Source organism: Nyctibius grandis, chromosome 15 (assembly GCF_013368605.1).
Source record: "Nyctibius grandis isolate bNycGra1 chromosome 15, bNycGra1.pri, whole genome shotgun sequence".
Taxonomy (NCBI): Eukaryota; Metazoa; Chordata; class Aves; order Nyctibiiformes; family Nyctibiidae; genus Nyctibius; species Nyctibius grandis.
Genome location: NC_090672.1, coordinates 5,490,965 through 5,516,803, shown reverse-complemented (window position 1 = coordinate 5,516,803; position 25,839 = coordinate 5,490,965). Strand labels below are relative to the sequence as shown.

Here is a 25,839-nt window from a genome sequence, read left to right as displayed (position 1 = left end):
CAACTTCTCGGGAAGAGAAAAGCCCTATTCAGGCAGGAAAAATACCCGTGCGGAGCGGGTCACTAAGCAACCTGCAGCAATTCGGTACGGCCCGACACACGGGCAAGGAACAGAGCTGCCTCGCTGCCCACCAAGAGCCCAGCCGAGCCGTGCACAGCCACTGTGAGGGGCAGAGTCACCCAGCGGGGTCCAGAGCTCCTGGGGGCAGGAGTTTGTCCTTGGTAGACTCTGGAGGGTGACTAGTCTCCACTGAGCTCCCTCTTCATGGGGAGCCATTTGCTGCTCAGGAAGGATTTCTGGTCTGCTCCAAAGCCCGTGGCTCCCCATGGGTCTGGTGATCATGTGGGGCTACATACACCATTCCTAAGCGAGGCACAGAGCATTTCGGATAACTCCCTGCTCCCACGGACACTGCGGGGCTTGTACAGGCAGAGCAGCCACATGCAGGCTACACCCTCTCCCAGATAAGCTGAATTCTTCATTTAGATTATCAATATGGGGGGGTTGTCCTTTGCAAACAAGCTCAGTCAGACATGAGAAACTGCTTGGCCTCTCTGCAGCACAAGGAAAAAAGGGACAAAGGAAATCAGGCCTGACAAACCCTGCTGACAATCTGTGCTGAAATGCCTCCCTTGGAGCCCTGGGGGTCCCTGGAGACACTGCTGCCCCCAACAGCAATGCTGCACAAAAGGAAAGCCATTCACAGCCACAGCAGGTCCACTGGGACCAGTCAGTGTGCAGCTGGGCCCCAATCCAGCATCTGATGAGCCTGGGGAGATGCACTGGACTTGCCTGGACACTTCAAGTGGCTTTTCACCTGCACGGTGTCATGTCCAGCCCTTCATGCATTTGTCTCCAGCACCTGATACACTTGGAGAGAAGTTGCTGGGACAAGGACAAACTCTCCAGGTGTTTACCCACTTCCTCAGGGAGGTGTTTGGCCAGCTCTGATCCCCGTCCTGGGATAGCAAGGTGAACAAGTGGGGGATGCTCAGATGTCTGCACACAAGCTGCAGAGCACCTGCAGATGGAGGGATTCTCATTAACACTCAGTCCTGCCCTTTCCTGGCTTCATCATCCACTATCTCAGCCTTTAAGCAACTGCTTTGGACACACACTAAATAACCGCATCCCACAGGGCTGCAATGAAAAACCACCTCGGACAAGGCAGTGCCATTTATTTTGCTTTGCAAAACCCCTTTCAGAAGGCAAATACACTGCAGGCTTGCTGGCTGCAACTGGGCTCCTCTCAGCATGACGAGGGACAGGCACTCAGGCCAGCAGCGAGGACAGATAACATCCATCCCTGGGCTTGGAGAGCTCCCACCTCCCCTGGCAAGAGGGCAAACGCAGCGCTCCTGGCACAGCTGGGAGCCAAGGGAGCCAAAGCCCAGCTAAGCAGGGACTTGGCACACCAGGACCATGACACAACATTCACATGTCCTGTAGCCAGGGGAGCACGAGGCACCAAGTCTGGCATGCCTGCTGCACCATGGAGAGCGTTTACCTGCCCTTGAGCTGATGGTGGGGCTCCTTCGGAGGTGTCATGATGAGGCCACACTGGGAAGCAGAAGTGAGACTCATCCTCTCTCAAGTTAGTCACCTGAAGTGTCCAGTCCATCCTTTTTATCTGCAGGGAGCAGAGTGAGAGCAGCACCTCCACCAATTAAGTCAACCTGAGACAGGATCTGTGTGTTCATCTCCATCCGCCGGCTGCAGAGAGAGCTTGCTTAGACAATAAACCCAGCTCCAACACGGGCACCACTAATGGAGAGGATCCACCCAGAACAGAAGTAGCCCCAGCCTGAGAAGCATCTCCTTGCAAAGAGAAAACCTGGATGAAGACGCAGGACACTGGACCATACACTACCCAGATCCACCCTGGATTCTTCTCTTCCAGTATCAGTGACTATAACCATCAGCAACAGTCTTGCACCATAGCCAGATGGGACTTCTGTTGGCGTGCTGCATTTTCTTGCTCTTCTTCTCTTGGTCTGTAGCATTTACACACTTGTAGAAACGTTGCGAGAGAACAGAGGTGCTGAAGGAGGGAAATATCTTTGTGGGGATGAAATGTGCCTGAAGTCCAGAGCTAGCCTTGGCTCTGGTGGTCCTCTTCCATTCCCAGGGAGGTGTTGTTGAGATTTCCCAGGCAATGGCCCTTGCCACATGATCAGGATCTCTGGTAAAGCTTCATGATATTCTCATCGTGAAGCTTTTTCCAGAACTGCTTCTCCAGGTTGAAGTCATGGTTAGTGTAGAAAATCAGACGTTTCCAGTCCTTGTCATAGTAGTGATCTGAGTACTTCTCATGACCCTCTGTGATGTAGCCATAGGCACTCACCTGGGAAAGATGGAGGGCTCACTGGGGAGAGGTACCAAGGATGGAGGGAGCTAAGTGAAATACAGGACACGGTTCCCAAACAGGGAGGAGCACAGGACAGGGATGCCAGTGACCCTGCATGGGGGTCCAGAAGGACCAGACTATGAACACTGGCTCCAGAGAGCCTGCTGTCCTCTCGCTGCCTCCCTGGGAGGCAGGATGGCTCTCAGGCCACAGCAGGCTTCACAACCTCTGTGTGAACTATTTTGGGGCTGTTTCTCTTGTCTTCAATCCGCTCCTCCACAGCTGCCAAGAACCCATATACCCTCAAGGCAGATGGTAGGCAGGGCTGGAGCCACCCCTGCTCTGCCCTGTTATCCCCTGTTCCAGACAGTGCTGTGTGCAAGAATCACCGTGCCCTTACCCGGTCACAGAGATGGAGGGCAGTCAGCAGCAGGAAGGCCCCCGTGGTGGGTCTGTACAGCCGCCAGTAGGGCTTTTCCAGAGTTTTAGATTTTAAAAACCTGCAGCAGGAGAGAAGAAAGCACAGATCAGTTGCTGGATGGGGTGGTTCAAGCTGGGCACACCTTGTCCCCCTGTGGCCTGTGTGGCATCTTCCCTCTTTGTGGCAGTTTGGGGCCACATCAAGCATTTCAGACAAGCCACGAGTACGCCCACGTGTGGGTACTGCTGCGTGCTCAGTAAAGCACAAGGCCGGCCCAGAACGCTCCATCACCTGCACTGAGACCTAAGCCCAGCTCTGCCCCAGCTCTACGGAAGCGGTAGGTCTTGAGGGGATAAAGAGGGGGTGGATTAAAGGATCTAGTACGTTCAAGCCCACTCTTAAAACTGTCCTTTGCCTTGCAGTGCAGAAGTGGCTTTGAAGCTCCCGGGTATATCCTGCTCCCCATCCACATTTAGAAGTGAAACAAGACATAGGAAAGGTGCAGACGAAGGTCACAAAACCTGCTAGGAGCTGCAGTGTTTTGTGCCAGCAGTTGTTAGGCAGGTAGGAGTCCACACCAGGAAAAAGTAGCACTTGAGCCCTCTTGGCCTTGGAATGGACCCAAATCCGAGCAGAAACAGCAGAATGAGCAGGGAGGTGCAAACCATCTGGCACTGCATTTGCCTTCTCTCAGAGAAGGCATAACTCAGCTCTCAAGGAGACCAAAGGGTAAATGCAGCCAAGCAGGGCACAACAGGAGCATTTCTTCCTACATCTCTTGGTCACGTGTGGCCCATGATTGGCAGACCTTACAGTGACAGTGTCCAGCAGGCTTGTGAAAAGCATTAGAGAGGCAAAGAAGAGCCGCCAGGCCAGGCAAATGGGACACTGAAGAAGTGCCTGTTACCGTGTTTGAGGGCACAAACAACCTCCTGAGTCAAGAAGGGATCTCAGGAGAGAAGAGCTGTTACAGAGCCTTTCTCCAAGATGCTAAGCAACGGGAAACACAAAAGGTTTGTCCTGAGCTACATCAACTATTCTGGCACTTTAGCAACGCTCTTCCCACATCTAAAGTTGACATTTGCCCAGGACGTCTTTTGGATGCAGAAAGCCAAACTGTCCGACAGCTGTTGCTTCTCCAGCTCACAGATGCTGGATGTCTACCCACCACTGACATCCCACTGCAGCACCACAGAGAATTTTAACTGACTGCACACTGATGAAGTTTACCCCCAGTCTGCTGGTGTGGCTAAACTGCAGTTACAAGGGAGTGAGCTGGGAGGAGAGCCCAGAGACAGACAGAGATGGTGCTGGCCAGAAAAAATAAGCCCGTTAGAGCACATAACCCCCAGCTCACCTGTTTTTCATGTATCTGAGGAAATCAGGGTGAACCACCAGGTATTTGTCCATTGTGAAATCTTCATTGAACCTCTCTCGGGGCCTCTGCCTACGGACAGGCATGGGGAGAATTAGGACAAGATCCTATAGTTCATCTCAGCTAGAAAGCATCAGCCCTGATGCACTTGATGATAAGAGAAGAACCACAAACACTGTTAAGTTATTCTGCAACATTTCCCAGATTATGACAAAGCCTCCATAACTTGTGTGCATTGTAGAGGAAGAGATCAGGGAGGAGAGGCAACAACAGGAGACAGGAATATCAAAAGCACGTGTGTGTATAGACAAGAATTGGTCAAACCAGGCCTTCATCCATGAGTAGGCCACCGTGTATGGACACCAGACCAGAAAACAGCACGTGTTCATCCCAGAGGATCATGAAGCTTTCTCCAAGCTCTGGCTACACATCATTGAAATCAGCTACTTCTGGGAAGGAGGCGTATTGGTTACAGCAGTGCTCAGAGCTTGGGAGGAATGAAGATATTTCTCCAGATAAATCTGCAAGGCGAGGGAGGCTTTAACCTGGCTTTACCCTGGCCTGCACCTCAGCAGGACTGAGCACTGTGGCGAGGAAGAGGGCACAGCAGAGAGCTCCAAACCGAAGGGTGTAGAGGTGGGGCCAGTTTGTTTTACCCGTAGTGGTTCAAGAATCCTTTCCTGATGTTCTTGTTCAGCAGAAGAGCCTTCAGCCACTCATAGTCTCTAGCTCCCTCCAGGAAGTGAATGTATCTGACATGCTAAGAAAAGAAGTGAGTATTAATGAACAGCACAAGAGACACATCCTTGAAAAACAAAAAGCAAGCAGGCATCTAGGCTGAGTTTCTTGGACACACATCTTTGGTCTGCAGCTTTTAACTATCCCACAGAAGCTGAATGGAGACAACATCTGATGTGCAGCTACTTCTACATGCCAAAGGGCTGGGGTAGGACTGACACAGCTTGTCACTGCAAACACTCCGAGCCAAGCCAATGCAGGTTCCCTCACTAAGGGTAATGCTAAAGTGTTAGCTCAGCCCCTTTGCTCCTCATGCATGGCAAGATCAGAACTGAAGGCCACAGATTAACAGCATCCCGTTGAAGCTGTGTGTGCATACAGCATGGACCTGACTTACTTTTCCCCGTGGGATGTTGCTGAATCCTCTGTGTCCCAAGATCTGAAGAGAGGACACCAGGGAGAAAGCTGTGAATCCATAAAAGGAGGTTTTTGTTCCCACATCTTTTTCATAACCTTTGATTACAGCCCCGCTCACCCTGGCCATGGAAATCAAATGAAGGAGCAGAGTTAGCAGGTGACCATTGAAAACCCTCACATCCATGTTTATAACAGGGAAAGACAGCATTAGTCTGGAGGAAGGGAAGATTAGGCCCATTTGAGCTACACCTCTTGATCTGCAGGAGAGCTACTTCCCCCTGCTTTGGAGATGGCTCTTTATGGCTCATCTGTGAAACCAGGCTCTTCCTGGGTGTTTAGGAACTTTCCAAATCCTTTTAGGTTTTTCATCTCCTCCTGCCATCAGTCATTTTGACACTTGGGAGTCAGTGCAATACTAGAAGAGCTGAAGTTGTCCAACTGTAATTATCTGCTAGCCAGAATAAGCTAGCTGGGTATCTTCTAAGAAGGAAGCCTGCCTTACCGGAAGACGTAGTCATGGGAGTCAATCTCCTGGCCCATCCCAGAGTTATTCAATATTCCTCCATTCCCCACGACAGCACAGCTGATGCAGGTCGGCATGCTGCTGTTGCTGTTGGCCAGGAGCAGCTGCTGGTGGGGATTTGGAGGCAGTAGGGACATGACCTCCTTCACCACTGTGAAGCAAACATGGTGGAGAGTTAGCATCAAGAGCCTTTGGGATGGACACAGTGAAACCACCACAATTTCCACCAGGAGATCCACCTAGCCTGATGCCTTTGACATGGAAATGCTGCAAACTTTCAGTTACTTGGTATAAGGTTCCTGTCGGAAGTTTGATGGTCCCATCCTGACATGCCCTGAGGGACTCACGTGAATAATTCAGCTCCATGAAGCCATACGGAGGCGCAAAATGCTCCAGGCGGTCCCACTCACTGTCATTGAAGTACCTCTTGTCTGTGAAGAGCATGATGTTGGGTAGGAAAAGACCTTGCAGCCAGTCAGACTTGGCAGCTTTGGCCTTCACCGATTCAGAGCAGGTCTTGAAAAACAAAAAGAAAACAATAAGGGCTGATTAGCAGGAAGCTGACAAACCTGACTGTCAGTGCTTGTGTGCCTGGGTGTGAGAGTTGTTGTAAAGAAGCAAGACTTGTAGAATGCCAGATCTGTTATGAATTATTTGCTCTGCTGTGATGATGGCTCAATGCATAGCAAGAAAACCCTAGATAGCAACCCAGTGTGCTGGGACCATCTGAGTCGTGGAGCTCTGAATGGGTAAAGAATCTGCTTGCTCACTACGGGTGTCTACGTACAGGGTGGAAAAGGTGAACCGGCCACACCTGGGAAAGACTCTCAGAATCACAGAATGGTTAAGGGTTGGAAGGGACCTCTGGAGATCATCTAGTCCAACCCCTGCTAAAGCAGGTTCCCCTAGAACATGTTGCACAGGGTCGCGTCCAGGCGGGTTTTGAATATCTCCAGAAAAGGAGACTCCACAACCTTCCTGGGCAGCCTGTGCCAGTGCTCTGCCACCCTCAAAGTAAGAAGTTCCTCCTCATATTCCTCCTCTCCTCTTGTTGATAACAAACCACAAGAACAGTAAAAAAAGTTACTTTTTAACCATCATTTCTCCAATAGGGCACAAATACACATAGTTGAATTTTCGCCAATATTGACAGAAAACCTTAAAGATGTGAACAGTCCCCACCCTAGTGTCTCCAACGCAGGCAGGTCATGCTTATCAGTCCTCATCTGACCCTTTTTCTTTGACCTTATGTCCTGGTTTGGCTCAAACCAGGCCAAATAGCCTTAGAGAACCCAAGGTCACTGCTTACGAGTAAAGAGCCGAAGGGGGTTGTACCTGCAGGGAGGAGTGGACGGGGCAGGTGACCCAGGATTGACCAGCAAGGTATTCCATCCCATACATGTCATTCTCACTTTCCTGTTTATCACTAACCCACTGCCTCCTGGAGGTGGGGCCCAGGAGGGAGGGGCCCTCCTGTCTCCCACTGATTGGTACCAGCTTTGCCAAATCTCCAGTTAAAAGCCTGCAGGTGTGATGGCAGGGGAGCTTTTGCATTTTGCCCTCTGCCCGTGCTGGGTGGAGCTACTGCCTTTTCCCCTCTGCCTGTACTGGGGGGAGCAATTCTGCCTGAGGAGGATTTCCAAGCTCTTGATCTTGGTTTTGTACATATTTGTATATATTTGGTTATTTCTATTATTATTGTTATTATATTCTTTTTCATTATTATAGTTTATTAAAACTGTTTTAACTTTCCAACCCATAAGTCTCTCTCCCTTTTCCCTTTCCCTTTCCCTTAGGTGGGGGGGAGAGGGTTAACAGAGAGCATCTGCCACCTGGTTAATAGCTGGCCCAGCTTTAAACCGTGACAGATTTATTGGCGCCCAACGTGGGGCCAAGAGAAGCTCCAACAGGTTGCTCTGATAAGTTGAATCCTGGCTCTGGTGGGAGGAGACCCAGAGAGCTCAGCTGAGAGAATATCAGATTTCTTCCTTTGAGATTTACGAGGGGTTGGAAAGTTAAAACAGATAGTGAAGATGGTGATGTCATTTTTGAATGCTGTGTTATCTCATCTTTTTATGGAGTTTCTTTCACAATTGAGTATTGCAATGATGCCTTACCTGCCGTGGGCACTGTGTTATTGCTTGCTTCTTATGAATGTTTACATGCAGTTTAGCAGTGGGCGCTGGTCGAAATGTATTGTTTTGGTATGGGGTTTGATACTGATTTATGCTGTGATAAACTGGGCAGTTAATATTCCGATCTCTTATCTCTATGACACAATGATGGGCAGCTTTAATCGCGAATCAGTAGCAGCGACTTCATCTGCACGCTCCAGGCGTCCTTTAGCTGATTCTGTTAATGATTACACTTCCAGTTTTACTTTGGGAAATAGTACCTTCTCCTTTTCTGCCAAGCTGATTCCACTAGATTTTGCGAAATTAGGATGGTGCTGTCTAGGTGGCATGTTTTTATTTTTGGTTGTCCTGAATGTGTTTCTGATGTGGGATAAGATTAAATATCGGTGCAGGGACAGTTGTAAGTGTTATGCAGCCACCTCAGATCCTACAGTGTGTACTGCCGCTACAGCCTCAGATCCTACAGTGTGTACTGCCGCTACAGCCACTAAACCCACTGAAACCTCGGCAGCCTGTACCACAGCTGCTACACCCCCCAAGATGGCCACTGTAGCTACTCAGACTCTCAGCACTCCCAAGACAGCCACTGCATCTACTCAGACTCCAGCATCTATCGAATCTCTGCCAATTGCTCCTGTAACCAGGAAGAAATACCAAAAGAAATCAGCTCGTGAAGTGAAGGATGATGACTCAGAGCCTTCTAAGGCAGAGCCATCATATGACCCAGGTGAGGGCCCTTCTCAGGCAGAGTTAGGGCCTGACACAGATGGGGGTTTCCTCGATCGTCCTTTTAAAGCAGACCCATCACAGAAGAAAGGTCCTTCTAAAGCAGAACTATCACAAGAGGACTCGGACGTAGAGATAACCTACCACTCCTTATCCCTGAAGGACCTGAGAAATATAAGGAAAGACTTCAGCCGTTATGACAGTGAACCTATTATTACCTGGTTGCTCCGATGCTGGGATAATGGGGCAGACAGCATGCAATTGGATGGCAGAGAAGCCAGACAGTTGGGATCCCTGTCCAGAGATGGTGGTATTGATAAAGCGCTCGCAAGAAAGTCAAACACTGTCAGTCTCTGGAGGCGACTCTTGTCAGCCGTAAAGAGCAGGTATCCCTATAAAGATGATGTTATGAGCCACCTAAGCAAATGGACCACTATAGAAAAAGGTATTAACTACCTTAGAGAACTGGCTGTGCAAGAGATCATTTATAGACACCCACGGGACATTGTAGATCCTGTAGATCCTGATGAAGTGGAATGCAACCGATCCATGTTCCGGAAGGTTGTGAAGAATGCTCCACCGACATATACCCATACATTGTCAATATTAGTATGGGGAGAAGATGATATGGCACATTCTACTGTGGGCGAAATGGCTAACTGTATGCGACAGTATGAAGATAGTATTTCTTCCCCACTGCAGGCACGCATCTCGGCTGTGGAAAAACTGACTAAGGAGAACAAGGACTCATTTAAACAACTGTCAGACAAACTGTCCATGATCGAGAATAAACTTGACTCTCTACCTACACAGGCGCGCGTTGCAGCTGTTAGGAGAAAACGCTCTCCTACAGGACCAGCTCAAAGGAAACAGAACACATCACGAGGTATCCTGTGGTTTGCCCTGCGTGGTTACGGGGAGGATATGAGCAGATGGCATGGACAACCTACCAGTACCCTACAGGCACGAGTACGTGAGTTGCAAGCTAAAAGAAATACCAGAGAGAATTTTTCTAGGAGGATGGCTGCTCCAGTTACCAGTGAGCAGGACCCCAGTCAGGGGAGATGGGCCTCAAATCACTTTTTCCCAAGTGTGAATAGGAGAAATGAAGGTCCAGTCCCTGTGAGCAGCACGAATCCATTTCTTGATTAGGGGGGCCCTGCCTCCAGCCAGGTGGAGGAGAGGGACAACCGGATTTATTGGACTGTGTGGATTCGATGGCCTGGCACATTAAAACCACAAAGGTATCGAGCCCTGGTAGACACTGGTGCACAGTGCACCCTAATGCCATCGGATCATAAAGGGGCAGAATCTATCAGCATTTCAGGAGTAACAGGAGGATCTCAAGTGTTATCTGTATTGGAGGCCGAAGTGAGCCTAACTAAAAATGAATGGAAAAAGCACCCCATTGTGACTGGCCCAGATGCTCCGTGCATCCTTGGCATAGACTACCTCAAGAGAGGGTATTTTAAGGACCCAAAAGGGTACAGATGGGCCTTTGGTATAGCAGCTGTAGAGACTGAGGACATTAAACAGCTGTCTACCTTGCCTGGCCTCTCAGAAGATCCTTCTGTTGTGGGGTTGCTGAAGGTTGAAGAACAACAGGTGCCAATTGCTACTACCACGGTGCACCGACGACAATATCGCACCAATCGAGACTCCCTGATCCCCATTCATAAACTGATTAGACAATTAGAAAATCAAGGAGTGATTACCAAGACTCGCTCACCCTTTAATAGTCCTATATGGCCAGTGCGAAAGTCTGATGGAGAATGGAGATTAACTGTGGACTATCGTGGCCTAAATGAAGTTACGCCACCGCTGAGTGCTGCTGTGCCAGACATGCTAGAACTTCAATACGAACTGGAGTCAAAGGCAGCCAAGTGGTACGCCACCATAGACATTGCTAATGCCTTTTTCTCTATTCCTTTGGCACCAAAGTGCAGGCCACAGTTTGCTTTTACCTGGAGAGGTATCCAGTACACCTGGAATCGACTGCCCCAGGGGTGGAAACACAGTCCTACTATTTGCCATGGACTGATCCAGACTGCACTAGAAAAGGGTGGAGCTCCAGAACATTTGCAATACATTGATGACATCATTGTGTGGGGTGATACATCAGCAGAAGTTTTTGACAAAGGGGAGAAAATAATCCAAATTCTTCTGAAAGCTGGTTTTGCCATAAAAAGGGGCAAGGTCAAGGGACCTGCCCGGGAGATCCAGTTTTTAGGGATTAAATGGCAAGATGGGCGTCGCCAGATCCCGATAGAGGTGATCAACAAAATAACAGCAATGTCCGCACCAACTAACAAAAAGGAAACACAAGCCTTCTTAGGCGTTGTGGGTTTCTGGAGAATGCATATTCCAGATTACAGCCAGATTGTACGCCCTCTTTATCAAGTGACCAGAAAGAAGAATGATTTTCAGTGGGGCCCTGAACAACGACAGGCTTTTGAACAGATTAAACAAGAGATTGTGCATGCAGTAGCCCTTGGACCAGTCCGTACGGGACAAGATGTTAAAAATGTGCTCTACACCTCAGCTGGGGACAATGGTCCTACCTGGAGCCTTTGGCAGAAAGTGCCAGGGGAGACTCGAGGTCGACCCCTAGGATTTTGGAGTCGAGGATACAAGGGCTCCGAGGCCAATTACACTCCAACTGAAAAAGAGATACTGGCAGCATATGAAGGAGTTAGAGCTGCTTCAGAGGTAATTGGTACTGAAGCACAGCTTCTCCTGGCACCTCGACTACCAGTACTAGGCTGGATGTTCAAGGGTAAGGTTCCCACTACCCATCATGCAACTGATGCGACGTGGAGTAAATGGATTGCATTAATTACGCAGAGGGCTCGAATAGGAAACCCTAATCGCCCAGGAATCTTAGAAGTAATCATGGACTGGCCAGAAGGCAAAGACTTCGGAATGCCACCAGAAAAAGAGGTGACACGTGCTGAAGAAGCCCCACCATATAATGAACTACCAGAGGATGAGAAGCAGTATGTCCTGTTCACCGATGGATCCTGCCGTCTTGTAGGAAAGCATCGGAAGTGGAAAGCTGCTGTATGGAGTCCTATACGACGAGTCACAGAAGCCACAGAAGGACAAGGTGAATCAAGTCAATTTGCAGAAGTAAAAGCCATCCAGCTGGCTTTAGACATTGCTAAACGAGAAAAGTGGCCAAGGCTGTATCTTTATACTGACTCATGGATGGTGGCAAATGCCTTGTGGGGGTGGTTAAAGCAGTGGAAGCAAAGCAACTGGCAGCGCAAAGGGAAACCTATTTGGGCTGCTAAATTGTGGCAAGATATTGCTGCTCGGCTAGAGAAACTAGTCGTGAAGGCACGTCATGTAGATGCTCACGTACCTAAAAGTCGGGCAACTGAGGAACATCGAAACAACCAACAAGCGGATCAAGCTGCTAAAGTGTTCCAAATAGATTTGGACTGGGAACACAAAGGTGAACTATTTTTAGCTCGGTGGGCTCATGACACTTCAGGTCATCAAGGAAGAGATGCAACATACAGATGGGCTCGTGACCGAGGGGTGGACTTAACCATGGACTCTATTGCACAGGTTATCCATGATTGTGAAACATGCGCCGCAATTAAGCAAGCCAAACGGTTAAAACCTTTGTGGTATGGGGGGCGGTGGTTGAAATATAAATATGGGGAGGCCTGGCAAATTGACTACATCACACTCCCTCAAACCCGCCAGGGTAAACGCTATGTGCTTACCATGGTGGAGGCGACCACCGGATGGCTGGAAACATACGCTGTGCCCCATGCCACTGCCCGAAACACTATTCTGGGCCTCGAAAAGCAAATCTTGTGGCGACACGGCACGCCAGAGAGAATTGAGTCGGACAACGGGACTCATTTCAAAAACAGTCTCATAGACAACTGGGCCAAAGAGCATGGCATTGAATGGGTATATCACATCCCCTATCATGCACCAGCCTCTGGGAAAATTGAACGGTATAATGGGCTGTTAAAAACTACCCTGAAAGCAATGGGGGGTGGAACCTTTAAAAACTGGGATAAACATCTGGCACAAGCTACCTGGTTAGTTAACACCAGGGGATCTATCAATCGAGCTGGCCCTGCTCAGTCAGACCTTCTACATACAGTAGAAGGAGATAAAGTCCCGGTGGTGCATGAAAGGAATCTATTGGGAAAAACTGTCTGGATTCTTCCTGTAAAGGGCAAAGGTAAACCCTTTCGTGGGATTGCTTTTGCTCAGGGACCTGGATGTACTTGGTGGGTGATGTTGCAAGATGGTGAAGTCCGATGTGTCCCTGAAGGTGATCTGATTCTGGGTGAGATTACTTAATTTTGAACTGTATGTTGTTGCTGCATAAGTGTCTTTTAGGTTAAGACAGTGGTGATGCGACCGGAGCTAGCTTCATCAAGTGGCGTCCAGTAACCTCCTCGAGTTTGACATCTTTAACCTGCAACCTGTGGGCACGAACCATGACGAAAGAGAGACTGCTAGCCAGAGAGACTGCTGAGAGACTGCTAGCCAGATGGAAACCCACAATCTTGAACCAAATGAACATGATGGACTTTTCGCATAAAGATGAATCATAGACTAGTGATATGTATATATATATTTGAAAATGAAAAGGTACTGGTGATCTGAGTATGACATGAATGGTATGGAATAAGGGGTGGAATGTCCTGGTTTGGCTCAAACCAGGCCAAATAGCCTTAGAGAACCCAAGGTCACTGCTTACGAGTAAAGAGCCGAAGGGGGTTGTACCTGCAGGGAGGAGTGGACGGGGCAGGTGACCCAGGATTGACCAGCAAGGTATTCCATCCCATACATGTCATTCTCACTTTCCTGTTTATCACTAACCCACTGCCTCCTGGAGGTGGGGCCCAGGAGGGAGGGGCCCTCCTGTCTCCCACTGATTGGTACCAGCTTTGCCAAATCTCCAGTTAAAAGCCTGCAGGTGTGATGGCAGGGGAGCTTTTGCATTTTGCCCTCTGCCCGTGCTGGGTGGAGCTACTGCCTTTTCCCCTCTGCCTGTACTGGGGGGAGCAATTCTGCCTGAGGAGGATTTCCAAGCTCTTGATCTTGGTTTTGTACATATTTGTATATATTTGGTTATTTCTATTATTATTGTTATTATATTCTTTTTCATTATTATAGTTTATTAAAACTGTTTTAACTTTCCAACCCATAAGTCTCTCTCCCTTTTCCCTTTCCCTTTCCCTTAGGTGGGGGGGAGAGGGTTAACAGAGAGCATCTGCCACCTGGTTAATAGCTGGCCCAGCTTTAAACCGTGACACCTTATTTTGACTGTAATACAAGCAACTAACAAAGTCTCTGTTCCTGTGCACTGAGACCCTCCTCACCATCACGGCCAGCGTCATTCTTCACCACCCAGCACAGCACAAGCGTCACTGCTGCCCCACTGCTGCCAAAGCTTTTGACTTGCTTTGGTAGGTATGTGCTTGGGTGAACAGGCACATGGAGGCATTCCTGTTGCTGTTCCCTCACCATGACCCTGCTTCCTCAGCTGAGCTGCATAAAAAAAAGATCAAGGCAAGTCCGGGATTGTAAACCTGAGCCTTCACAGGAATGCAGATGTTCAGTTTCCCAAGAGATCGGGTGAGAAACAGGACACCTGTATGAAAACTGCCATTTAGTGCCAGACACCTAATGCCTGCCCGTAGGCATCACAAGACTAGGTGTGACCCAACTCACCTTAGGGTGCCACATCACAGGGAACATATACACTGCATTGTGTGCCTAAGTCCCCTATGCAATATATCAAGGCAACTAAGAGGGGGACCACCTTGTAGCACACCTAGAAGGAGAGATATTTTCCCCAGCTTCTGATGCACCTGAGCTCCAGAAAGGGTTGCTTGGGCTGACTTTCAAAGGAACTCATGCAAATGCATGCAACTGCTGTAAGTTCCCATGCTGGAGCATGGTGGAGGACTGGCCAGGCTAATTGAGTTGCACATATAGGTCTCCCTCTCTGGGTTCCAGCAGCATCTGCATATACCAGTGAGTTGACCCACCAGCTTAGAGATCAACCTCGACTGCAAAGGGCACACATGCCGAGGGGACAGCAGACAAGGAGGTCAACAGGGAGGCACCATTCTTGCTGCACACACACAGCCATCATACTTACCGATGGTGGAGCTGAGCTGTCCAGGAGGTACTTGTCCTCAAAATCCCACCGCGGCTCAGACTTGAAGTCAGCAGCCCTCAGTTTCTTCTTTTCCGTCACTGCTGCAGTCTGAGGAACAGGTCTTACAGTTTTCACTGATGCAAGAGGCTCTTTTGGCTTTGTTTGGTCTTTGGATATGTTGTTTTCATTAACTCCTTTCACCCCAGAGGTTGGTTTCATTGTTGCCTTCTTCTTGGCTCCCTCCACCCTGGGAAGTGATTTCACTGTTGGCTTTTCCATGGCTTCTTCCACGACTGGGGCTGGTCTCACTGCTGTTTTCTCCTTGTTTCCTTGAGCCCTAGGAGCTGTTTGCACTGTTGTCTTCTTGATTCCCTCCAGCCTGGGGGGTGGTTTCACAGTCATGTCCTCCTTGGCTTCCTCCACCCTGGCAACTGGTTTCGTCGTTTTCTTCTGTTCCTCCTTTCCTTTCCATCTTGGTGTCCTCTCAACTGTCTCTTGTTGGAGCCTTGTGATGTCTCTCCCCAAAGTCACCTTTAAAAAGCTGCTTGAATTCTCATTATCATAATAGCTTAAAACCTGTTGCTCTTGGGTGTTCACTTGTAGCACATCCGGGGCACGCTGGAAAATGCTCAATTGCCTGAATCCAATCAAAGGAAAAGCAGACACATCACACGCACTTGCCACTTAACACTGAACACCTTCCAGCCCATTTCTAGCACTCTTGACTCTGAGCCCCTCTCTGTGCTTCAGAGCAACCACCACATATGGCCACCACACTTGGAGGACTTGCCTTAGCAACTGTCACTGAATTTCTGCAGGATGTTGTATGAATTCAATTTAATTTTCAGTTTCGCCACCAAACTGTTATTCAACTTCCTACACCATTCTGGCCTGAATACTGTTTATCTCCCCACTGAGCAAATCCCAGAGGCCACACACTCCTCTTCAGCACTTGGCTCATGACACATCCACCCTGGCAGTAACTGCGAACCAGCACAGAACAGCTTTGCCCTGCACTGGGCAAGACCCCTGGCAATGCCCCCTGAGCACTGCAGGACTGTTTAGGAGACCCTGAGTTCAGGACATGGCACACACCATGAAGGCAGCCATCTGACTCTCTTCTTTGCCAGCAGAGCCAAGTGCTTCAGGGACAGAGCATGAAGATCTTCAAGAATTCAGTAAGGGAAGTCTAATAAGAAGTGAAACTCACTTCTTTACTATACATCACTTAAGCATTTGGGGCCACACAGCCCTTTTTCCTCTCCTCCTCCCCCGCAGCCAGCTAATGTAATGGCATCACACAGCACTCGCCAGGTACACACGTCTTAAGACAAGCACTTTGAAGCTATCAGAATACACTCTAAAGCTTAAAAATGTAAAATCTCTGCATTTTCAGCAATCGTCTCTAATATTGCAGCTGCCCTGTTGCCTGATTCAGAGGAACGGGCAGGTGCAAGGACATCATAGGAGGACACAGCTGCCAACAGCAGAAGAGCCACCTGCAACAAGACTGGGCTGAAACCCAGCAAAAAAATCAAGGCAGAAGTGGTGGGGTTTTGTCCCAGCCGTTCATTCTTATCTGCATATGGCTGGAGGGTGGAACAGGAAAAAGGAAGGTGAAAAATTTCTGCAGCTGAGCTTTCATGTACAGCAAAGCTTTTCAGGATAAACCAGCATAGTTGTGGCAGTCTGATTGCACACTCACGTTCACCCTTTGCATGACGCGTTTGTTTCGGAGAGCTGTGGATTGCTTCCGAGGTGATAAATGGGGAAAAAAAGCACCTCTGCAGATAGCAGCCTGTAGATAACAGTTCAATTGCTGCTGAAGCTTCAGAGTGGTATGGCATTCAGTAAAGTCATTAGGAAATTATCAACTAAGGAGGCTTTTAAAAATCATTTTGTATCAGATAAATACTTGAACCTTTCCAATGCTATTTCTAAGAAAAAGAGGTTGTGGTAAATGGCCTATCAGCTCTTCCTCCACCTCCCCCCATAATCATTAGCCAGTTTTAACCAAGTGTGCAGCAGTTGTTTTCTATCACAGTGCTTCATGTATAAACTTGTGTTACTGTTTACAACCTACTAAGAGGAAAGATTTTATATATACTCTAAGTAAAGAGAAAACTGGTAAGGTAGCTCAGGCAGCTTCAGGTAGCTTAAATCCCTGGACGATTTTGTGTTGTATTTTTAAGATGATGTTTAAAATTCTGAAATTAAAGGGCAGAGAACGAATGAAACAGGACAGTATGACAAACCACCCCCCACCCCAGACTTCCCGTATTTGCTGTCTCGCAGGGCACAGATTCCACTCCAGCTAGATTACACTTTAATTTCAAATACTGTGCCAAACACACAGAGACCAAAATGTAAAACCAAGGGCCCTTCACATCCAAAACCTTGCTCCCTGCAGCCAGACTCACGTGGCCAGGCACTCGTGTGCCTACACAGGACCCTGCTCTCCTGACCAGCATTTTAAATCCAGACTACTGGTCAAAGCAGCTCATCAAGTGTCAGGCTCTAGAGTCCAGCTGGCAAACAACTGCAGCAGCTCAACAACATTTACTGTCATTTTCCTCTCCATTTACAAAGCCCTAGGACAAATAGAGGATAAAGCCATAAAAATGCTGCTTTGTGCATTTTACATTGCAAATAAAGGTACAGAAATAGAACTGACACACAGATAACCACATGCAGCTCATGCCTAGTTGTGTTTTATTTAAGTTGCAAAAATATGGACATTTCCAGTATCTGAAACTACAGCAGAACGAAATGGTTTCAAGCAGCTGGGCATGGAGAGCCAGTTCTTGTCCCAGCTCTGCCACTGATGGGCTCTGTGAACAAGGACAACTCACTTCACTTCTCTACACCTCCCCCTTCCCTCCTTCTCCCTGCCTCCCTTGTGCACATTCCAACCTCTCCAAATTGATAGCTGTCCTCAAGGTGAGGTCCCAAGTCACTGGAGCTGAGCTAAACTCATGCCACCTCCAGAAGAGGTGGCAAAAGAGAGAAGGTGTTTCCAGCCTCACCCCTCCTGCCTGTCCCCACAGCATCAGCCCTGAGAGGTCCAGCTGAAAACTAACCCCATCAAGACAAGCTCCTTGGGAGAACTGGTGGGGAGGCTGGGGAGCCTCCCATACACAGCACAGGGCACCAACATGTAAGTGAGCCGTGCTTGCAGTAGGAAAGGCTCCGATACCTGCTGTGCCCATGCAAGGAACAGTGTTTCCTGCCAACAATGCTGGAGACATTTTACTGCAATCTACACTGCAATTCCATTCCCTCCACACCCATTCTTGTAGGCATTTATATAAAAAATAATATATATATTGATCATGTCTGCATGACATTGGCCTCCCAGTATGCAGCATACTTGTATTAGGAATTAGATGTTGAACTCACTATAAATTTGAAGGTATCCCACCAAATTCGATGACCAGCAATGCAATCTGGACTAGGGCTGAATGAGATCCTTCTGTGAGCCACCAGGAAAAGCAAATACTATGTAGTGTTGAAGTACGAAAACAGGTAGCATTAGTAAAGCAAAAGCTGCTTTCTTAAACTGCTACACAAGGAAACATCGGAAACTAGAGATCCAGCAGAAGCAAGTTTTTGACTGTGGATCTTCCAACACCATGCTCTGATTATACACAACGTGGTCTGCTGAAGCAAAGTGGTCATCTAATGCAGATCAGAAGTGCAAGTTGCAGGGTAAAAAGAGAGAGAGAAAGAAAGTGTGCACAAGCATTCTATCCAGACAGTGCATATCACAAGGAAGCAGGTCTCTTACCTGAAAAACCTTGTCTTCAACAAGCCAAACAAGGAGCTGAAATTAGCAATGAAGATGCAAAAGTGTGCTAAAACAATGAGCCAAATGAGGGCTCTGGGAATTTTAGGAAGCCTCCTCCTGAAGAACCACATGGTGAGATGCCTGAGAGCAACAGAGGCTCTGCTGCTGCTGCCCAGAGATGCTTGCTAGGCAGTGCTTTCCAAAGGTGTGTTGAATGAGTGGGCTGGTCTTCTCTCTGGATTTCCCTCCAAGAACGTGCACACCCTTTCTCCTAGCATTCACAGACACTCCACACATGGATCCAATTTCTCAGACAAGACGGCAGCTTTGCACTGTTCCCATCTATCACCCTAAGCTTATTGCAACACAGAGTGGGGAAAGAAACACCTTTTACTGCAAACAATGGAAGTTTCCTCTATTTTCCTTAATGAGGTTAGTCTGGTGTGAGAAGGAAACCCTTTACCTCTAATCTGGTGGAAGCGTCACTGGGAACATTTGTGTGAATTATGGAAGAAGCCACAGTTACAGTCAAAGAAATTAGCTTTCAGCCACCACCTGCCCAAGGGCTCACGCAAGATTCTGGGCACAACCATAAACAGATCTTTATTTTCTTATTCATGCAGTACTTGCTTGTAGCTCCAATCCAGAAGCAAGCCCTGCCCACAAAAGTTGACTGCTAGATACACAGCCATTCTGTCTTGTGATGGCTCTGAAACAAGTCACAGCAAAGGTCCTTGCAAATCCACCATAGAACAGAGGAGTTTGTGTCTGAAGGCAGATTAGTGCTTGGGTAAAGCATTAGAGGCCAGGCCTTAGAGTCACAGTCCCCTCCCTCTCTAATAAAGCTGACCTGCCACCTGACTTCAATCCAGCATTTCGCTTGTCTGAAAGGTGCCAACTCCATCACAACCTAACCCTGCTATTGCTGACAAACTTGTTACACAGGCCTGCCTGCAGCTCAGGTTCCCAAGCTGGCTCAAGAGTCTGCCACTTCAGCTCTGAGCTGCAATACACGTTCTTCAGCTGCTCTTTGCGAGCTCTCAATCAAGCTTCCTCCAGCACCAACTCTAGGACTGGTCTTTTACTTTTGGCTTTTGAACTCTTGCCCCATCACTTCACAGGGATCACTGAGTGGCCAGGAAATGATAGCTATGTCAGTTCCCCACTAAAACAGGACATGGATGGATTAGAGTCCACGACTAGTTGTAGAATTTAAAAGAACTAGATCAACTTGGAGACCCCCACAGTGCAGCACCTTGAAATTCAGCTGGTTTCAAGGGAGTGTCTAATATACCTGAATTTTTATTCCACATAACACCAAAACATATTTTGAGTTTCTCGTATCTGTGAATCATGCTGTCATGGACAGACAGACAACAGCCTTCTACACTACTGCCCTTAGTGGGACTCTGTCATTCGGGTACTGTACAGTACAACCAGGCTTTGCTCATCAACAGTGTCAGTTAAAACAAAGCCTCACTAATGCCATGTGCACATGAAACGCTTCACAGGTAACAAATCCCTGCCGCAGCCCTCAGGGTTTGCACTACACTTGATTTGAGCCATAAGCATATTCAGACCTGGGGTATGTTACTTCTCATTGATAGGTAGCACCTAACAATCTCTCTCCCCCTCCCAAGTTCCACAATACGTATCTCATCCTCTCCTCTTCATGAAAATCCGCAGTCTGCCTGGAGATCGATCTTTGGCAGTCCAGAATACGTCTCCCCACTAGCAGAGGGAAAGGTTAGCAGAGATGAACACAACAGCCAGAGAAACACTTACCCATACCAGAGATGATTAGTTTTATATGCTACAGCAAAAGGCTATTTTAACTCATGGGGAGCTGTTAAATATTAACCCTGACAGTCCAAGGGGAGATGACCATGCTTCTTCTTACGACATATGCTGCTTTTGCACAGCTCTTATCAAAAATTAAGCTCAGATACACAAAAGCTTTTGTTGACAATATCACAAATCTCAGAACTGTTACTGAATACACAGAGAACTGAAGATGTTTGCTCTAAGTTACAGGAAAGCCAGTCAACAGGTTTCACACATACCTTGTACCCCTCTACGCATCACAGCAAAAAGCTGCAAGGATTCCCTGTACGAGGCTCAGCAGTAGTTGCATTTCTTTATTGTCCATACTTCCTGACAAGTTACTCTCTCTGGATTTAAGTGCACAACATCCGTTATCAGAGGACCTAGGAGAGAAAAACGAAACAATAACACAGGTTTGAAAAGCCCTTGAAGAAACACGAGGGCGGTTGTTAGTCCAGGGTACAACCCTGCCCCTATCTACAGCAAAACATTTCACTATTGCTCAAACTGAGCCTAGGATCAAAGGTGAACAACTACAAGCACCGAGAAAGGGATCAGCCGAGGTATTGCCATATTCCTGGGCAGCCCTCATTATCTCCAGGCAATTCTAGAGAGGTGGGCTACAGGTCTGGGTGTGCAGCAGGTAAGTAGCAGCTCTGTGCTCACGAGATCTCCAATGGGACATTCTTACAGGGACAAGTTTTGAAGCACTGATACGCAGCATGCGTTGCAATGGCCTCATTTTAGCCTTCCTCTGTCAGGTCCTATGCACCTTCAGGCATACTGCTTGGAAGAAGCTGCTTGTGTGCGACTACAAGGCTTTTTTTGTTAATAGGGTCTCAAAGGGAAATTCTGGAGGCATCAAACGTTTTCCTTCAACCTCCTCCATGTAACATGACTGCAAAACCAAGAGCCACAAGGGATAGCAAGATTCCTACAACCAGAAAGACAGCTTTCTTTGCTTTTAAGGAACTGTGCTGGCAATTGTGGAGAGCATGTCTGTAGCACTCTATGCTCAGGAAAGACTGTGCTTGAGGGAATATCCAAATCTCTGGCAAGCACGTTAGCCAAAAGCAGGCTTGCTATGCAAAACACACAGCTTTTCACCTTCTTGGTGTAAGAAAAGAAAACCTAATAAAACCTATCAGAGTACTGCCTTTCACTTCCTTGGAGTATTGTTTCATCATCCTCCACCCCCACTGCTGAAATCAGTCTGTCAGAGCTCAGGCAGCCAGGCTGGTTAGCTCAAATATGAAGTCAGACTGGGAAATGGGGAAGTATTGTAACTCCTCAGGAACGGCCTGGTGAAAACCGAGGCCAAGAGCAGAGCTGCTCCCTTGTAAAGCTCTGTAAGACTCCTGGGATACACAGGGCTCCCAGCCCACAGGCAAGGAGATAATAAGCAAAGACTGCACCTAACACAGGGGTTGGCAACCTCTCAAGGGCCACAGGCCAGACGCCAGCCTCCTTTTCCCAACAAGAGGTTTTGCATGTTTCTCTGGCAGTCCTACCAGCAATCCCAGGAGATGCTGCTTCTCTCATGGTGCAGACACTGCTGCTCCATGATCAGCATGTCCAGCTACCAACATCAACGCCCACACCAGAAGTTCTATTCTTTAGCACTGTGAAAACAAGACTTTTTTTTTTTTTTAAGCAAACTCTACCTGGGACTATCAAGTGAAGATGGTTATCTGTTAGCCCTTTTCCATCTCTCAACAGTCCATTTAATTCCACATCCATTTAACTACATCCTTAGCTACATCCTGGACAAACAAAAGGCACATTTGCCTTTCTGGTTTTTTTCATAAATAAACTTTATCTCCATTAGATCTTAAGCTGTGTGTGTTGTGGGTGTCGGCTAGAGTCTGAACTATGCCAACAATTTATCTGTGTGCATGTTCTCCAGAGGTCTGTGTATCAAGTCTTGCTTACTTGCCTGCGCCCTATGTGCTTTCCACTTTCCCATGGCTCTGGGCTAGAGAACAGGGCATCACAAGATGTGCTTTAAGGACAGAGCTGTTCTACCAATTGATCAAGCTTCACTGTAGGACAAACTTGTCTTTCAGTGATGTCCACAACATACCAAAACCAGCACTTCACTGGAACCCTGTGGAATAAGGATCTGCTAATGAAGCTGGGGATGTTTGGACCTGTTCACAGTATTACTTGATGATATAAGAACTGAGTGAGTTATAACTGGGAGAGAAAAAGAATGACATTGCCTGCAGCATGCAACTGCTCACTGGTCATGCCTGTGGGTTAGCAAAGGCTAAGCTAGCAGAGGCTTGGCTTGGCAATGTTGGGTTCTTGTTTTCCCCTCCCAGTTCAGTAGTCATCTTCAGAAGCACACGCTTTCAGGCTGGGAATTCAGAGGGGAAATAAATTACAAGAGCAAACTCTGCACAGCTATTTTTCTTGCTTTCACCAAACAAAACTGATAGCCCAACAACTCCCAAGCTTGCCTTAATTCCACACTCACTGGCCATTTTCCAGCAAGACCCTTCTCTTCTGTGCCAAACCTTCTCTCAAAAAACACTGAACAAACACCCAAAGACAACAACATTTATCAGAGCAAAGCCCCCAGCTCTTCTACTGCTGCACTTGCAAGAATACCCACAGTTCTGTCACAGAGCAAAGCCTCAGAGAACTGTGCCAGGAAGCGAGGAACAGCTTAGTGAGCCAACTGGTCTGTGTTCTCCATGGGCTGAAATGCCCCAGGAGAGAAAGAGACAGTGGTTTTCATGGTGGAATGCTAGCAAGCGCCTCCTCAGTGTCCACACAGCAGAGCTCCAGAGAATGGAAAACTTTTTTTTTTTAATTAGTGCTGTTTTGTCTGCTTGGTATCCAGCCCCACCCAGCTAATGCCCCAGTAAAGAAACTGCCTTGAATCTGTGTTGTAACAGTAGATGATATGGGTCCAAGCTGGAATATTTTCCCCTCTCCTACACGGTAATGGGAACGTACACAGGCTCCTCCAGCCAGTTCTCACACACCTGGGAAAGTCCTTGACTGGAGCAATCACTGGGAGAGGGGGTATAAATGCTCCGAATTTGGCCATATTACAGCCTCTGGTCACTGGAACTTGTTTTAGTTCTTTCTGTAAGCACAATGACTACTCAGCTATCAAGCATGTTCCCTGTGACCAACTCTTCCATCACACTGCTTTTCTGCTTCTTGAGCTCTTCACCCCATTCCACTCAAGCTGCAACACTGAAATGGCTCTGGTCACAGCATTCCTTTCTCAGATACAGAAAGCTGAGAAGACTGATGAGCCACTTCATTTGAGAGAATTAAAAAAGACACAAGAAAAATACACTCCCAGCAACAATGGCTGGAAACATCAGCTGGAGTTACGCAGGCTGAAAAGAACCAGGGCTGCTTTATCCAAATGTCTCCCTCAACAGCCTTTTGTCTGTGCCATCCCAGCAGGAAGCCCTGCATATCACTCGAGAGCTGACAGACAGAGAGACAAAACTGACACCACTTCAGCGCTGATTTGGGTTGTGGGTTTTTTTTCCCCTTTAAAATCTATTTGATGGAAAGGAAGAAAATATTCTGTTCCTTGACTAGGAATCTCTCAGAGAGCTGTTGCCCCACAGAGCAGGGCAGAACTGCAGACAGGTGAGGAGGTAATTTATTAAACTCATGGCTAGCTGGCCCCCCATCAGAAAAGCAGCCTCTCCAGCTCCTGTCCCTGACAGCTGCCAGGAGCAGGAGTGTTCCAGGACTCTCCACTGCTCCAGAGAGAAACACAAGAATCACAAAGCCCAAATCCCTCACCATACTCCTGGCAAAAAATGCAGGCATATTATCTCAGCACTTCTTGTCTGGCTGCAAAAATCAAGCCATGCACAGATATGAATTACACAATTGCTTCTCTGCAGGGGTCTGCTAATTTTAGAGCCAGAAGTGAAATATTTCTTGCTAAAGGTCTTTCCCATACTCTTCCCACTGACTTAACATCAGAAACCATCCCTCTTGACATCTGGCAGGACAAATGTGCCATTTGGCATCCTTTGAGGTGAAAAGTGCTACAGGAATGCAAGATGTAAGCCTGCTGCTTGAGTGGTATAAATCATCGTGTCCCTGACTTACACTTGGAAAAAAGGGGCCTCACAGTGCCTTCCTCTCTGCTCCTGACTGACAGATGCACCAGAGAAGTGCGGTCACATTTTCAGCTGCAACAGTAGCACAGCCACAGGGTCCTGTGAGAAGAAAGATGGATTTACTGCTGGAAATCACGTTTCTCTTCCCTTTTCTCTCTTTTGTCTAGTCTTCTATTTAACAGTTCGTCTCCTGCTTTATTTAGATACCAAGAGGGTGCTGTGCTATTTATCTCCATCCTCCTCCTATTAACTTGACAGAGACTTTTGCCAGCCATGGAGAAAAGGTAATTCTTTGCCACCCCAGCTGCACACCACCTATGAACCTCATACTGGGAAAACCCCAGGCTAAGTAATTGCTGGGCAGGAGAGCAGCACACTGTGCTATTGTAGTGGAAATGTTAAATCCCTGTGCTCAGGAAGGGCATGCCACTCTCTCCCAGGTTCCCTGGGAGCTGCTGCTTAGCATCTGTTCAATTGGGGTTTGTCTCACAGGCCTTCGATCTCAGGGAAGGCCACTCCTGTTGCACAGTCTCAGCTGGGGCCGAGAGGATCAGCCAGTGTGTTTCTAATGATGCTGCGCAATGACATTATTCATCTCCTCCCGTGAGCTACACTTTCTAAAGGTGCGTGTCACTCTAGTGAAAAGTGTGGCATGGAGTAGTCAGGCAGGACATACACTGAGTGTGTTTGTTCCTAGCTCTGCAGCTTGCACCTCAAGCCTTGTGTCCCCTTTTTTAGTTATCAAATGAGAATGCTCAGGACTACAACAGGAAGAGTCTAAGCTGTGCTGTTAACAGGATGATGTCAAATTCAGGCAGTGTCCGGCCCTTGTGCTATCTCTGCTAGCCTGCCCTTACAGCTCTCTCCTCTGTAGTGGACATTTTGCACCCACTGAGATACCACCCATTCATCTAGAATGAGTTCCACTGCAGAGCCACAGCAACAAAGGCTGGAAGGGACATCCTGAAAGGTCATCTCATGCAGCTCCAAGCTTCGGTGATATCTAAACCAACCCTGTGACTCCAACCAGATGTCGGTTGGGGCTTGTCTATCTTTCAGCGCTTGAGGTTACCCTCCCTCTCCCTAAGCAATCTACACCGCTGCGTCATACTCCACTGACTGTCATCTAAGGCACCCCCTGTGCTCCACCCCACCTTTCGGTTTGGTCAATGTTTGAGTTCATATTTACCCCTTGATATAGTAACTGTAAGTAAACACAAGTCCAGTGAACTAAAATAATTAATATCTTAAGAGTAAATGCACAAAACAATCAGGAGCAAGAGGACACTGAAAGCTCC

The 25,839-nt window shown here is 47.9% G+C and overlaps 1 protein-coding gene across 1 annotated transcript in view; it reads right to left on the bottom strand.

Moving 5' to 3' along the window:
• Window positions 1-1,141: 1,141 nt before the first annotated feature.
• The window catches only part of ST6GALNAC1 (ST6 N-acetylgalactosaminide alpha-2,6-sialyltransferase 1), a 33,530-nt gene continuing 8,832 nt past the window's right edge, over window positions 1,142-25,839 (bottom strand). Inside the window, exons 3-13 of the mRNA XM_068413284.1 lie at window positions 24,531-24,640; window positions 20,675-20,818; window positions 18,612-18,966; window positions 14,825-15,461; window positions 6,169-6,337; window positions 5,801-5,972; window positions 5,279-5,417; window positions 4,800-4,903; window positions 4,126-4,215; window positions 2,748-2,847; window positions 1,142-2,344 (exon numbers count right to left, since the gene is read on the bottom strand). Of these exons, the coding sequence (XP_068269385.1) occupies window positions 2,174-2,344; window positions 2,748-2,847; window positions 4,126-4,215; window positions 4,800-4,903; window positions 5,279-5,417; window positions 5,801-5,972; window positions 6,169-6,337; window positions 14,825-15,461; window positions 18,612-18,742 (1,713 nt within the window). The 5' untranslated portion in view covers window positions 18,743-18,966; window positions 20,675-20,818; window positions 24,531-24,640 and the 3' untranslated portion in view covers window positions 1,142-2,173. The remainder of the gene's footprint in view (window positions 2,345-2,747; window positions 2,848-4,125; window positions 4,216-4,799; window positions 4,904-5,278; window positions 5,418-5,800; window positions 5,973-6,168; window positions 6,338-14,824; window positions 15,462-18,611; window positions 18,967-20,674; window positions 20,819-24,530; window positions 24,641-25,839) is intronic.